Here is a 15,714-nt window from a genome sequence, read left to right as displayed (position 1 = left end):
TGTCAAAATTATCTTTTTTCCGATCATTATCTAGTCTCGAGTCAAAAATCCTATGCAAATGCTGTGGAAAAAAAGGCCATAATTCACAGCACAATAGGTACTAACAGGGAGGCATTAGATCTGTCAGCAAGGGAGATAATTGCTATTGTATGCTATGCAAATCAAAAGGTGAAAGCAGGTAACTCTGGCAGTTTGCTATTTAAAATCATTACTAAAAAATTCACAGTGCCAAAATATTGACAGCATGCCCTGGCATGCTGCGCGAAGCTCCTTTGGAGAAGGGCAGGATATAAATATGATACATGCCTGTGTGGAAATTCCATGTACATGGGCCCATTTTGAGGATTCTCCCACACAGGGTTTGGATCAGGCAGATCAAATCCCTATTCAAACATAATACTGTCTAAGAAAGGGTATGAAAGCTCAAACTCGACCACTAATTTTGTTAGTCTTAGGTGCTACTGGACTCTTGCTCTTTCCCAATAATACTGTCCAGTCACTCTCTCTCAGCCTAACTGAATTCACAGGGTCATTATGAGGATGAATGATGAAACAAAAACACCTTGTATGCTGTCCTGAGCTGTCTGGAGGAAAGGCAGGATTTAAAACAAAACAAAACAAAACAAAACCAGAACATGCTCTACCTTGTTATTGTCAGCAGTGGCTAGTTCAAATTTTGCCTCCACCACTGACATTCAATAGCCACTAGTCCCTTACAGCCACAGCTCCATATGTGTGACACATGATTAGTTGCACAAATTAGAATGATGGTTATGCTGTCTGGATGACGGAAATCTGGGTTCAGAGCTGTGATCAGCCATGGCACTTCTGGAGGGGCCATGCGTAAGTCTCTTTCTCAGCCTAACCCACCTCACAGGGTTTCTGCCATTCTTCCCAGTTGTTCCACATCCCTATCTTGTGACGTCTAATTGAGAATTAGTTTTCAAATACCATTCATTGTCTGACCTTATCACATGCATTTAAAGATCAGTGCAAACCTTTTTTATTTTCTATAAATAATTTAATAAATACTTTACTTTTACAATGATACATCCAAGTGACAATTTTTGTCAGAAACAAGAGGCACAAAGACATGGAGGATCAGTATACTTTAATAAGGTATCAGTGTCAAAATACATTTCCTTCTCAAGTTAAAAGTTCCCATACAGTTAAAATATTATCAATAAGAAATCCAACAACATAGAGAGAATGAAATATTTATGACAATAGTTATGGTTAATATTTTAAGCATGGATTTTTCTTAACCCCCTCCCACCCTCCCCCATTCCCAGTGAGTTTAGTAAATGGTTACGGTACATTTTTTAAAAAATTGTAAGTATAAAGAAGCTAATTTATTTTTAAAAAGTGTCATTAACCCTTCAAGCACAAAAGTTATTACCACAACAGCTTTGTCAAATCCACTTAGCTAAGGCCACAGGCTTCAAACAGCTTACTCCAGTTACCACAATAAACCAATGGGATTGTTTTAGAGTGAACTGGGTGAGGTTGACCACCTCATGTTGCCACTATTAACTGATGCTTCTTTCTAAAGCTTAGCTATAATTTGACTTATCACAGTAACTCAAGGCATGATCCAGTCAAAAGTTAAACACAGTAAAGGCCCACTTCACTAATTTCTCAGAAGCAAAGGTGGATTTGCCTCTGATTGGATGATCAACAGAAATCTGCAGCCAATCATAGCCCCCATAGATGGGTTGCTTGTTTGATGCATTGTTCGCATCAACAGGACTTAAAAGTGCTTAGTATTGGGAGGATCGAGCCATTGATCTTTTTTTTTTTTTTTGGTAACAACTTCAGACTTCATCATAGGCCTTAAACCTTTATTTAAAAATGACAAAAGACCAATCTCATCCCTCCCACCATTATCTGAAACTGTGTTATAAATGGCTTAAAGACCATAAACTTGGAAGTGCTCAATCAATGCCGTGCTTTCTAATCTTAAAAGTGTTCTCACCTTCAGCATCTAGAGACTCATCTTGAACTTTGTACAGTACTGGCACAGGCAGACACTGAAGTCTGCACAAGCCCTAGCAGAGCGCCCTACTCAGTCTTGCTTGAGCAGGGATTCTGGGAGGGCCTGCCATTAGCACCTGGGGAATTTCCCCTCTTGATGCGGATCTCCTGCATGCTGGCAGAGACCACGGGGAATGAATCCAGGAAATTTACTTGTCAATACAGCTTGCCCTTTTGGTAGAAGGGCTACTCACTGGTGCACTTTCTGTGGCCTGCAAGGAGACTGCTAAAATCTAATGCAGGAACCAGCAGCACTTTTTGCATGCAAGCTTTGAGCACCTGGGAGATTCTGCACCAGGACAAAGAACTACAGTTGAAAAGGGTTTCTAGAATGCACACTTCATGCCAGTTCCAATGTACAGTTTTGCCTCCATGGAGGAATACTCATGAAAAAAAAATAATTAAAATGTAAATACCTGAATGGACTCTGAAGGGAAAATCCTCAACCAGACTAGATTCTCAAGCATTTTTGCTCACAAATCTTTCCATAGACAGCAATTTTCACAAGTACCTCTCCATGGAGGGGAAAAAAGCTGAGCACAATCTGTACTAAATTAAATATTTCAATACCATCAGATTTCAAACAGAAACAATTTAGCACTGCTTTGGCTTGTGCACATTATATCAAAATTGGCCCTTCAAAGGATTCAGCATCTCAAAAAAGTGAACTGAAATAAAAGGATAAACATAAAGCCAATGCCAGAAGTCTTTAGGGGTATAGGAACTTCAGCGCACTCATGAAGATCTGCTACCTACAGGAATCTCTCTTGGCACCTGAGTGCCAGGGACAGCTGCAAACAACAAAGCTGCACCTGTGAATGTGGGAGCCCATCTTTGCTGGAGCTCCATACATTCATTGAAGACCATGCAGAGCTTCGGCAGAGCTTTATGAATTCCAGAGTAGGAACCATGTTAGCTTGCTGTGGCATATGATTTATGGGTCAGAGCCTGCTCAGAGAGTTCCTTAGGCTGTAAATTAATGGGGCGGGTTGTTGTCAGTAATGTGAGGTGTTCACTGGGCTGCAGCAATGATCTTCAGGAGTTCGTGAGCACAGTTTTCATGAGTGCACTGACTTCTGTATAGGTATGTTAATTTACATCTGGCAATTATATTGGCAGATGGGCACAATCTGATATCCTGGTTTTTAAAAATCACCCTAAATTTTCCCCTTGGCCCTCATAACCTTGATTCTCTCACTTAAACTTTAGACTTTAATAAATCTTTTTTTAAAAAATCCGAACCCCTGAATTCCTTTATATTATTGCTGGACTGAATATAGAGTGCGCCTGCTTGCTAAGCCAAGGCAATGGGGCTTTCAGGGAACAATACAGAATCCCTCCCGTTAAATAAATTCCTGAGCACCAACATTGTTTTTATGGCATTTCTCAAACTATCAGGTCAGCTTTTTGATGGCTGACTGCAAATTTATTTGCTCCTGAAAGGCTATCAGCAGTTAAAAGGCAAGCTATAGACACAATACATGCTCTCCCACTCAGACACTCCGTAATATTTGATTTCTCCACAAATAACATGGTAATATATAGGCAAGCAAATACATTTAAAGTTGTATTTCTCAGCAAAATTCATTATGGCAGAGAAAGAGGCTAACAAGCTGGAAACAAATACCCAATTTAACTGGCAATTATCAGTGTTAGTAATAACCTTTGGACAAACCCTGCAACATTGCCCCAGCCGAACAAAAAAACTCTTACCAGATCTAAGTAAAATAGCTCCTTAAAAGGGTTCATGGTTCCACATATAAGTATAACAAAGTACCAATACACGATAAATATTTAGCCCAAAGAAAAACTCATAACTCGGTTATGTTTTGTTTTAAAAAACTGGTGAATTAAAAAACAGAGATTGAAAAATTTCTCCAACAATCTGGAATTCTCTGTAAATCACCTCTAGACCCAACTCTGATTCATTCCCAAACTCCTGACTTACTCAGAGAGCTGCTGATAAGGGCAAAACTGACCTCAAGGAGATTGGAAGCAGGAGTGCTGCCATTTTGAACTCTCACTACCATGATAAAAAAAATGAAAGGTAGCAGCACCCTACCCACCTGTTTAATCTGCTGAGTTTATCCTGGGATTTGGGAAGATTCTACTGGGGAAGGCACCTTGGTATTCTAAAACTCATGGCAGTTACTTGTCTAATAACTTCAGTTCTTCTATAGGCAAAAATAATTCCCATGGCCAGCCCAAATCATGGCCAGTCGAAATGGCTGACCTAAATAGCTGCACTTTATGATCCAAGTGGTACATCTTTAGATGCCAGGCTTGCAGATCATACATTTGCTTCATTGCCTCAAGTCTATTGCTCAGATTGCTTATGCAGCTGATCTGGCCCCCCTCAAAGCCACAAATGAAGTCTTACGGTTCTGAACTCCGTATTAGAAAAAGCTGTAACTGGCAACTTGCATAGCATTCCAAAGCTGCAATTCGCTCTTAGCAAGTTGCATATTACAAATGTGTGTATGTGGGGGGAATTCAGAGTGTTTTGCACTTTTTTTTGCTCTGAAGAAATCAAAACTTGCAATATTTTTCATGCTGGAAAAGGCACAAAGTAGAAAATCTAAGGACACGCAGTGAGTATTTTATTTAAATAAGACAGTGCTGACTGTGATTAGGGAAAATATCTTTTTCACCTATCTTTGGCAATAAAAATAAAATCTTTGCAATAATGAAGCCAAAGGATTACATACAGGCATTAGCACATCACATCTTTTTTTAATTAGATTGAATATTGAGGAAGTTTTAGAACATATAAATTACACACAGTGAAGGGGAATAATATAAAATTTCTAAGGAACGTTTTATTGAACTAGGAAAAAATACAGTAGATGCATATTTCTTTTAATACAAATAAGAAAGTGAGTAACTTCACAAAAAGGCCACTATTTGGTAATGTGACAAGTTCAATAGGTAAGTAAAATCTTGTAACAGTGTAATCAACATTAGAAACTGTCTACTTGCAAAAATAGATTTAAAAACTGATGCTGTTTGAAGCAATACAGGCCAGGGAAGCCTGCCGAGGGGACTCAAGTTGACTGGTCGAGAGCTCGCAGCAATTCACTCCCCTGCAGAAGTGTCGAACTGCCCAGCACCGGGACATTAACCTCACAGTCATATCTGGTCAATTCTGGCAACAAATAAGGTTCAAAAGATGGACCAAGCAGACGACTCGTGACGCCTGAAACAAGATTATTTTCACTGTTACACCAATTGTACATAATGTCATTTTTAGCTCTTTCTCACACCTTTTGACTTCTCAGATCCTCTTCTGAATTGCCTCTATTTCTACCCTCTCTTCAAGCACTTGTTCTACAGCAGCATGTCCAGAGATGGCAGTAGAATAATGCCATAGGCAGGGCCCATAACCCAGTAGCTGAGGAATCAAAGCCATGGTGTGTATTTATTTAAAGATACCATTTTTTAAAAAAAAAGAACAGTGTGCAACCATTCTATAAAAACAATGGTTTCAGTAAAAAAAATTCAACTACAATATATTTTTAAAAAGAATTTTTTTAAAAAGAATTCATAAACGATATGAAAAAAATACACGGGAAAAAACAGAGAATAGCACATAGCCATCTTGTGAAAAGCAGAGTAAATGTGAACTTTTAGAAGCTGACTGGAAAAGAAAAGTTTATACCCATCTACAGAACACCTGCAGAGAAGGAACAGGCCAAGCAGTGAATAGAATGGAGACCCAGAACTTGATGCAGTAATTGAGACGGCCCTTCTTCCTACAGAGAGCAGACTGTAAATAAACTAGTCTGCAGCAACTTAGGAGAGACCCTGATAACCAAAATGCATGCCTATGACACAGGGCATCTTAGGGGCAGTTTATAGGCTACAGCTCCATGTGGAAGCAAGCTTTAAATCGCTTGGTGCGCTGCTTTACTGCTGCAGCTTCACTCTGAGCACCAATATTTTTGCTTGTTTCCAGGGGTCATTTCGTAGAAAAAGAGCTGCAGGAACTTATTAGCATAACTCATTAGCATATGCCACACCCCTTAATCAGGCTGAAATGGCTGGGATTTGGCTTCTACCAGACGGGAGAGTGTTCCTCCACCTGGAAGTGGCCCGATCAGGGCCGTTTGGGCCCCAATCTAGGCCGAAACAGGCCCCAAAGGGCTCAAAATGGCCATTTTGGGCACATTTTGGCCTGGATAGGGCCCAAAAGGACCCAGATTGGGTCAGTGCTGAGAAGAGGAGGGGTCCCCTGCCAGGAGTCAACCCAATCCTGGCAGTTTTGATCCCGATCCTGGCCAAAACAGGCCCCAAATGGCCAAAAATGGCCATTTGGGCCCTGTTTGGGCCTGGATCAGAGCTGAAACAGCCAGGACCAGGTCAGTGTTAGGCAGGGGAGGATTCCCTTCCCTAGCACAGACCCGATCCCAGCCATTCTGGCCCTGATCCCAGCGGGAATGGGGCCAAAATGGCCATTTTGGGCCCGTTTCGGCCTGGATCAGGGCTGAAATGGCCAGGACTGGATCGGTGCTGGGAGGGGGAGGCTTCCTCCACCCGGCACTGACCCAATCCCGGCTGTAAAATGGCCCAAAATAGCCAAAAGTGGCCATTTTGGGCTTTCAGGCCCAGATCCAGGCCAAAATGGCCCATATCGGGTCGGAGCTGGACGGGGGAACCCTCCCCTGCCTGGCACTGACCCAGTCTGGGCTGTTTTGTCCCTGATCCAGGCCCAAATGGGCCCAAAAGGGCAGAAAATGGCCTTTTGGGCCCGGATCGAGGCCGAAATGACCAGGGCCGGGTTGCTGTCAGGCAGGGGAGGCTTCTCCCGCCCGACACCAACCCAATCCGGGCCCATTCAGCCCTGATCTGGGCCAAAATGGGCTCAAAATAGCTGAAAAAGGCCATTTTGGGCCCGTTTCGGCCCAGATCAGTGACGAAATGGCTGGGATCTGGTTGGTGTCAGGCTGGGCCACCTGACTCGGGAGAACTGCCAGAATGCTGTTCCGGTGCATTCCCCCTCGAAATGAGCTCTGCTTGTTTCCAACAAAACACTGCAAGCATCTTTTCCCTTCCTTACTTTTGCAGAGTGAGGCTGAGTGAAAATCGAGTGAATTAGCCACTCCTTGCAGATGGCTCACTCGGCCACCTTACCCCTTCTTTCCACAGACACACGTGCTTTTTTGGAAAGTGATCCCCAACCCACTTTTTTGGTTTAATTAGCATCAGACTTTACCTGACATCCTATGAGCTCGTGACACACGGAAGTCCTGATATGGGGAACTGTAAAAGTGGGGGGAGAATGTGGCTTTAGGTTGATCAGCAGGGTTTCCAGAGGAGGAGAGTGGCTGTTGCGGTGGCTGCTGTGCCATGTTCAGTGGCTGGCCTGAGCCTTTTTGTGGGTTACAAAGAAACTCATCTACAGTGTAAAGCAAGAATTAAAACAAACATCAGCTAGCTATAGTTGGGAACATCAAAAAAGAACCTGGCTTGATCAGATAGAACTCATCTTACATCTTTGACACGGTGACATACAACATTTTGCTCAAGAAGGTACTTTTCTGATCTCTCCTGCACAGTTTCTATGCTGGTGAGGCAAAATAACTCACTTGAAAGATTTGAGACTTACATGGCATCTCATTTAAACTGGGCTGCCAAGCATGCTTGATGAGCATTCCAGCACAACCCTTCCCCACCCCCCACCCCAACTGCAAAGTCCCAGACTCTTCAGCCTTTTCTCTCAGGAAAGGTGCTCCAACTCCCTATCTTCCCTCATTGCCCTCTTCTGTACATTTTCCAGCTCTACAATATCCTTTTTGAGATATGGTGAGCAGAACTGTTCACAGTATGCCAAATGCAGAGGCACCACAGTGTTAAGCTAGTGCCTTACAATATTAGTCATTTTATTCTCAATCCTTTTTCTAATAATCCCTAACAAAAAGTTCACTTTTTCACTACTCTCACACATTAAAACTTGGAAGTTTTCCTCAAGCAATCCACTACAAGCCAAAGATCTCTTTCAGTCCTGGTCTCCGTCCATCCAGACCCCATCAGCAGCTGAGGAGCAGCATGACAGGGAGTGTTAGATGAAGAAAGGGGCAAGGGGAGGCAGGGCATGCAAGTGGATCTTCCCTGAGCATCAGCTGGAGGCCTGTCAGCAACCGTTGGGCAGTGACATACCAGACTTCATGGTGCTCCAATTCCACTACAGCTTTCATACTACTGTTTTCTTTGTTCTTACCATTAAGGACACTTGTGCTGAGTGACTTCCTCTCTGTGAGCAATGCACAGTTTTCACCTTTGAGAATTTTCATCCTTTTCCACATTAAGTGGGATGGGTTGATGCCAGAGGTGTCTCCCTGTGTCTGTCAGGAGAAAGGAGAAAGGAGGACAAGCCTATGCAGTTAAGAAAGGGCAACAGGTTTTTTAAATGTGCACGTTTATTTATTTAAAGCATTTGTTCGCTGCTTTTCTACATTGCAGGAACTCAAGGCAGCTTACAGTATAAATAAAAAGAACCACAAATAAAAATAAAGTTTATAAACAACACAGTTTGGGACTGCCAGTAACATGAAAACAAAGTTAATTAAAAGCAGTTCTAATCAAAAACCTCTTCAGCTTCCTCCTGAAGCTAGGGGGCCAGGCGTACTTCCCTGAGGATGCTGTTCCGTAATGGTGGGTCTGCCACCAAAAAGGCCCTCTCTCAGTTACCCATCTGGTGAGCTTCTTTAGCTGATGGGGCAGTCAGGGAGACCTCTCCTTGTGAGCTTAATTCCCGGGCAGGAACATATGGGACAGTCCTTCAGATACCCTGTTCCCAAGCCATATTGGGTTTTAAAGGCCAATTGTGCTTATATTGTGCTTGGGTGCTCAGGAGCAGACTGGTAGCCAATGTAATTGCTGTAATATGGGTCACATGATCCCAATAGCTGGCCCCCAACCTGCAGTCTTGCAGTAGCATTCTGCACTAGCTGAAGTTTCTGAACACTCTTCAAGGGTAGCCCCACACAGAGTGCATTGCAATAATCCAGTCTAGATGAAACTTAAGAGTCTCCACACAAGACATCTTACACAGAGATGCTCAAGTGACTTGTTTTCTGTGTGGTCTTATATTCAAGTGTGCTCTGTGTATTCACAATGGGAGAACAAGTCTGAGATCTTTCACTTGAGCATCCTTGTGTAAGATGTCTTGTGTAGAGAGACTCTTAGGCATGGATGGCTAGATCTGACTTTGCCAAGAATGAGCACAGCTGATGCACAGCCAAAGTTGGGCAAAATCACTCCGAACCTCCACAGCCACTTGGTTTTCCAAGGTGACTGCTGTGTCGAGCTGCACTCCCAAGCTGTGAACATGGCTTTTCAAGGGAAATATAACCCCATCCAAGATATGTGAGATCTCAAATTCCCAGAGAACCTTTGTCTTGTCACTTGAAGCTACCTTATGTTGAATCAGACCATCTATCCATCAAAGTCAGTTTTGTCTACTCTGATTGGCCCTGCCTGTCCAGGGTTTCAGGGAGGGGTCTTTCACATTACCTACTGCCTGGTCCTTTTAGATGGAGATGCCAGGGTTGAAGCGGGGACCTTCTGCATGCAAAGCAGAGACTCTTCCACTGAGCCACAGCCCCTCCCCTAAGATAAAAACTTACGATGGGCAGAGACAGTCATAATTAAGGAGAGGTTACCCCATTTGGATGTAGAAATCCTTGATCTTCATAGTCAAGCTGCCGCTTCAGCTTCAAACTGTTGGCAAGAGCCATCCGTGAAGGGTTTATGTCTATGCCCCGCTCTCCATAACTCTCTAGTGACCTAGAAAGGCAAGACCCATTCTCTTTTATTTACTTCATACCACATCAACAAGATTTGCTGAGCTGCAATTCCTAATATAACTCTGAGTGCCTCATTGGCCAAAACACTTGGAACACCATTTTTGGGAGACAACTGACTATAGGGAACAGTAACAAGACATCAATAATGAAATACATATTTTTTGTTTCTTATTGCTCATTCATGAGCAGAAAACTCCTCAAGCAGCAAAGAAAAACACATTAAGGCTTGAATGAATTGCTGGTACGGATAATAAATATTTGTTGCCATTTTCTGTGTACCACAAACAGTTTTCTAAGGGAAGAATTTATTTCCACAGCCATGCTAAGCTTGTATATTGTGGTCAGTAAAGACTGTAAGCTAGAAGAAGCTGTCTGATTGTACTTAGACTTAAACTGTAACACGCTGGTTCAGTTTAGACATAACAGAGAAAACATGGTTTATTTTAAACTATGTGAAACCAGGATTCAGTTCGTAGACAAAAGACAATCACTCACATCCTAGTTTTCAAAGACAAATGTTGCTTTCATTTCTTTCTCTGTTGCCTGGGAGGCAGTGCCAGCGCACAAGCCAGGATTACTCCAGGATTTTTGCATTCAGATATCATGGGAAACCATAGTGAAGACTAATGGTGGTTACTAGACCAACTTCAGATCCTGGCTTCAGATTCTGATTTGATAGACCTGAACTAACCACAGCAGAGTAGCTGCCATTTAATCGTACTACTAACCATAATTAGTTTAATTAAGCCACGGTTCTGCATGAGAGATCAGAATCCAGCGGAATTTTTTACGGACTGGGGAAGATTGAAAACATATTTAGAAAAGAAGTGGGACGTAAAGGGGGAATTATGGCAATTTGAAAATTACTAGAATGGATTAGTTATTAGAAGAGATGGAGTCTTTGCCATATGAAGTGAAGTATTAGCTAATTGTTAGCCCAAATGTAAGTGGACTTAGAATTAATAGATATTGTTAGAATTACTAAAGTAGATATTTTATTCGACTGTTAGTTAGTTTAAATTTAAATATATGTGGAGTTAATATAAAGTAATAGATAATAGATTTTAAGTTTATAACAATATTTTTGAAGTTAATAGATAGGGCTTAGTTGAATAAAAGAGTAAGTAAATATGAGATAAGGAGTTACAGAAAAAGGGGATAGATTGGGAATAGATTAGGCTATAGGGTTGGAAAGCTGTTGGAAGTCTTGGAAAAGGGGGGAGGGAAAGGGTGGGGGAAAGGATAATGAGATGCTATTTGAAAGTTGTATATTAATATTCTCACCTAATAAAAATTTTCTAAATGAAGCCACGGTTCTGCACAATGTCTGAACTGAGCGACATGTGAATTGTCATGCAGCAATGTGGGAATTGCTTTCCGTGGCTTCACCCAACCCCCGGGATAATATCTAAAGTACTTGGGAAGGAAGTACTAACAAAACTGACCCTGGCCACGTAGGTCTGGCTTTTCAATGGTTATAGCAATGACTTGAGAAGAAGCCATGAAAGAGCTGCTCCAATAATGTATGGAAGGCCCCCAAGCAATTATACCTACAGCATAAGCTTGGTCATGTATCTACATACTCTTTGGCTATATGAGCCAATACGGATTAGGGGTTCAAATCCCTCACAGCTATGAAGCTCACTAGCTGACTTTTGGCCAAACACCAGGTGCAATCAGAACACTTTCCTGGGAGTCAGCCCCATTGAATAAAATGGGACATACTTCCAAATAGATTTGCTTAGGATTGCTCCCACAGTTTCTCAACCAAACCCTCAAGTTTGATGTGAGGATAAAAAGGAAGAGCATGTGCACCACCCTGAGGTCCCTGGAGAAAGGCTAGGACAAAACAAGGTCTACAACTTAAAAAAAAAATCCACATAACCATGCTAATAGTCTCACTTTTTAAAAAAAACACCTCTATGGAACCTCTCTAAGCAGACATGAGCACAACATTGACCTCTTCCTGACTTCTTCTAGCCCACTCTTCCTGATTTGACTACTCCGCTGGCAACCTTCCAGTTTCATGGGATGATAACTTCCCAATAAGGTTTCTACCTTCTGGGATTGTCAAGTTTATTACGATCACACTTCCTACTTTTTGTTTCAGCTGCTTATTTATTTTATTTAAATAAACTATATCCCACTCTTTTTTTTACAGATCAAAGTACAAAAAATTGAAGTCATCAGAATAGATACAAATCCACTTAAAATATGAATAACTAAAGTATACTTGAATTCGAACCCACCCTCCTGTACAAAACACTCTCTTAAGAAATTCATCCTTGCCAAGCTTCTGGATCTATATCAAATTGGAAGCCTTACTCAGATGCTCGAGAAGACTATTCCACAAGGAAGAGGCAACCATAGACAAGGCCCTTGAAAGGGCAGAGCTGCCTATGAGAGACAAGCAAGCAAGCCCTGATAGGAGGAGCACAATTGCCACACAGTTTCACATGGGTGCAGGTGCAGGCCCCAAGCCAAGAAGAGTATCAAAGGTAAAAACTAGTACCTTAATATGAACTTGGAAACATACCAATGGCTAGGACACTGTTCTCAGCACAGGTGTAATATGTATATTTCAGCTAGCACACTCTCTGGGCTGAGAATGAGCAGCTTTCCTATTGCTCTGTCTTATCTAAATATGCTTACTTCTTATTCTTCATTTTTGCTGTTTGGGGAAGTCAATTATGACATACTTTTAAAACCACATTGAAGTCCAACTGAAATCATGGGAAGGACAGTCACAGATCTCAGAAAAGACTGAATTGCTCTCTCACTTTTAAACTAAGCATGAAAGTATTTTTAAAGCAGGCAAGTGGAAGGTTTGGGCTGCTGAGCCACTTTGCACAACTTTTGGCCAGTATTGTCATGTGACAGGTCTCTATTCTTTTTCCACACAAAACAAATGCAGCTAAAACGGCAAGATTCATTTTGGAATCTTGCAGCTGATACTCATGAGCTAATGACTAACATGTGTACATGGCTGATATACGTCATGCATGGCTCTATCCCCTGCCCCCCAACTGAATGTATGAACCAGCCCAATCACTCAAGAACAGGAGTTACCTTTTCTTATACAAGTTCATGTTAGGCAAATGCAATGGTGACCCTGATGGAGAGCCGGTGAGGGCTCCAGAACACCTGTTGCCCATTAGCCTTGTTGCCCATTTAGTAGGGATGTATTGTAATGGAGGGTCAGGTGGCCACTGAGTATTTGGTATTCCACCCATCGAAGACAGTGGAGTGCTGGCTTGTGCATAGTAGGGCAGCAATGATGATGACTGGCTTCCATGGTGGAAGAATGCTGACAGCCCAGTTGCCTGGCCTGCGTTGATGTTTTTGTTAGACATCTGCTGGCAGTATTTCTCTGGAAGGAACTGGCTTTGTGAGGGCGGAGCAAGGGGCTGAAAGAGGTTGCTCATGTTACTTAAGCTCTGCTGTGTGAGTTGGACACTTTCAGAGAGAGGACGTTCTTCTTGGCAGATAGGACTGAGCTGGAAATCTTCTCCATCCATGGGAATATAAGGAGCTAAGGTCTCAAGGTCCAGCTCATTGAAGTCAGTCTGTCCAAAGAAAACAGGGTGGGGGTGTGGGGAGGAGGATACCAATTAGAACCATAAAACATTCGAGATTCCAGATAGAAGATTGTCTATCACTCATGTCCCAATATAATATCAAATATAGTAGTTCTTTCCAGATGATAGAAAGTAGTTTCCCATCACTGCTTTTATAACATTTTTTTGAAAAATTATCTATTCCTGTGTTCGTGCTATCAGTTGCTTTATGTGCTTCTTTATGTGCCGTTTGTAAATGGCAGAATTGCAGGATATAAATTTACCATAAATAAAATAAATGAGTGGGATAGGATTAGTATCCTGCTGTTGTCCATCGCCTGACTTCCATGTGTTTCTTAACAGGTCCTGTGTGTGGAAGACCCAAGTGCATGTGGGAACGGCAGTGTTTCTGAATATGCTTAAGGGCCTTATGTGCACAACTTGTTGTATGTATAGCACATTAATGTGTACAGATCAGGGGCTTCCCAAAGAGAATGTCCAATTTAGTGTTACAAAGAGATGAAACCCCATCCAAAATATATTGCCATAAAATTAGGGCTACCCTGCATGGTTTTTGTCTTTATGAGTTTGGGGCTTGGTTGAGCTCTATATAGTAAGCCTGTGCTTGCACTGCACCACTTCAGACTGCAGGTTGGATCTCACCAGACTGAATGTTCCTCCATACAAAAAAAAAATCCCTCTACATAGAAAAGTAGAATGCCAGAGAGAATGGTTCTTATTACCATTGCTTGGGTATGTATGTGTATGTAATGCCCATGCAACCAAGGGTGGCGCTCTCTCTTAGTCCTGGTGGGCAAGAAAAGGAATCACTGATGCTAAATAGGATGTGATAGATGTTAGAAAAAGAGACACTGTGTGTTGGTGGTGTTAAGATTTGCCGCATTGCATTGCTAACCTGTGAGCTGCACTGATTTTTGGCATCTGTGTCCATGGCAAAAAGTTTCTCGATCATCTCAATCTTCAGGTCTTCATCTAAGGAAGTGTAATAGTCTCCAGGGCTACTGGGCTGCAGTAAAATTAACAAAACAAAGCAAAAACAATGAATACCCTATCACAGGAATGCAAACAGCCAGTATCCTGCTCACCTATGACAAATAACCATTTCTTCCAGGTTACCAGTGGGGAAGCTTTACTTAAGGCTCTTTCTTTTTTTGGCCACAAATTACTAGTGTAGATACATGTGGACAGGTGCAGTAGAAAAGGTTTCTGTGGGCTATGCTTTTTTTCAATGTGACTGAAACATTGCCTTATCAGAAGCAACCTCTTTGGAAACCATTTGAACTTTAGTAAGTTCCTATTTAAACCAAGATTTTCAGAGATAGCCATTAAAGGACTGGCACACACAATTAGTTATTCTTGGATAACTACCTGTAACAATTCTCTGATCTGTACACATACTTCTTTTGTCCCACTCTTACATCTGAACAAATAGTTCTGGGAGAAAACATACACACCAAACCCGTTTATCAATGGCAAAACTGGGATGGTATATACACACCTATCACCAGTGACCTCTTTGGTCTTCCAGTGACAATATTAGAGAGAACTGAGCCCTCTTGGCTCAAAACACCGTAACAGACCAACACCATCACTGCCTGCTTCATGTAGCAGACGAAGCAGGCTAATGGCAAGAAAATACGAACTGGTGACAAGTTGCTGGTTTTTGCTGGAACACAGCTGCTTAAAACATAAAAAGGTTTGCACAGCTTATGTGGGCACTCATAAAAGTAATACACACCCCAATTCATAACATGCATTCTCACTGCAGCCTAGTTTCAGGTGGGTAGCTGTGTTGGTCTGTAGTAGAACAGCAAGATTCGATTCCAGTAGCACCTTAAAGACCAACTAGATTTTCCAGGGTATAAGCTTTCAAGAGTAAAAGCTCCCTTTGTCAGATACTTGATCTCTGACTCTTAAAAACCTTGTTGGTCTTTAAGGTTCTACTGGACTTGAATCTCACTGCAGCCGAGGGCAGGAAAACTGAAAAGCTGCTATTCAAGTCCAAGGGTCTTCCTTACAGTGGAACAGCTGCTGTTGCTGCTTGCGCTGGGAGTGCTGCTGCCAGGAGCAACCTGGGGCAGTGTAAATGATGGCACACTCAGCTTTTCGGCCTGGGGAGCCTGGCTCTTTGCTTCTGGAGGCCACTGCTTGTTTGGGGTCATCACAGCTTTGTTGTAGGTAGAGATTTCCTCAAACTTCTGTGTTCCTGAAATTGACATAAGCAAGGTCATTTCATCCTTGGGAGTCTGTTGATCCTATTGTCCGAGTCATGCCAAAATAAAACATGCACACATAAA

At 42.1% G+C, this 15,714-nt stretch overlaps 1 protein-coding gene across 1 annotated transcript in view; it reads right to left on the bottom strand.

Moving 5' to 3' along the window:
- Positions 1 to 1,094: 1,094 nt before the first annotated feature.
- Positions 1,095 to 15,714, bottom strand: part of EPAS1 (endothelial PAS domain protein 1) — a 124,761-nt gene continuing 110,141 nt past the window's right edge. Inside the window, exons 10-16 of the mRNA XM_054983933.1 lie at positions 15,436 to 15,623; positions 14,313 to 14,423; positions 12,909 to 13,405; positions 9,696 to 9,819; positions 8,252 to 8,375; positions 7,247 to 7,429; positions 1,095 to 5,230 (exon numbers count right to left, since the gene is read on the bottom strand). Of these exons, the coding sequence (XP_054839908.1) occupies positions 5,079 to 5,230; positions 7,247 to 7,429; positions 8,252 to 8,375; positions 9,696 to 9,819; positions 12,909 to 13,405; positions 14,313 to 14,423; positions 15,436 to 15,623 (1,379 nt within the window). The 3' untranslated portion in view covers positions 1,095 to 5,078. The remainder of the gene's footprint in view (positions 5,231 to 7,246; positions 7,430 to 8,251; positions 8,376 to 9,695; positions 9,820 to 12,908; positions 13,406 to 14,312; positions 14,424 to 15,435; positions 15,624 to 15,714) is intronic.

This window comes from Eublepharis macularius, chromosome 1 (assembly GCF_028583425.1).
Source record: "Eublepharis macularius isolate TG4126 chromosome 1, MPM_Emac_v1.0, whole genome shotgun sequence".
NCBI lineage: Eukaryota > Metazoa > Chordata > Lepidosauria > Squamata > Eublepharidae > Eublepharis > Eublepharis macularius.
Note: the sequence above shows the minus strand (reverse complement) of the source record. Positions and strands in the feature narration are given on the sequence as shown.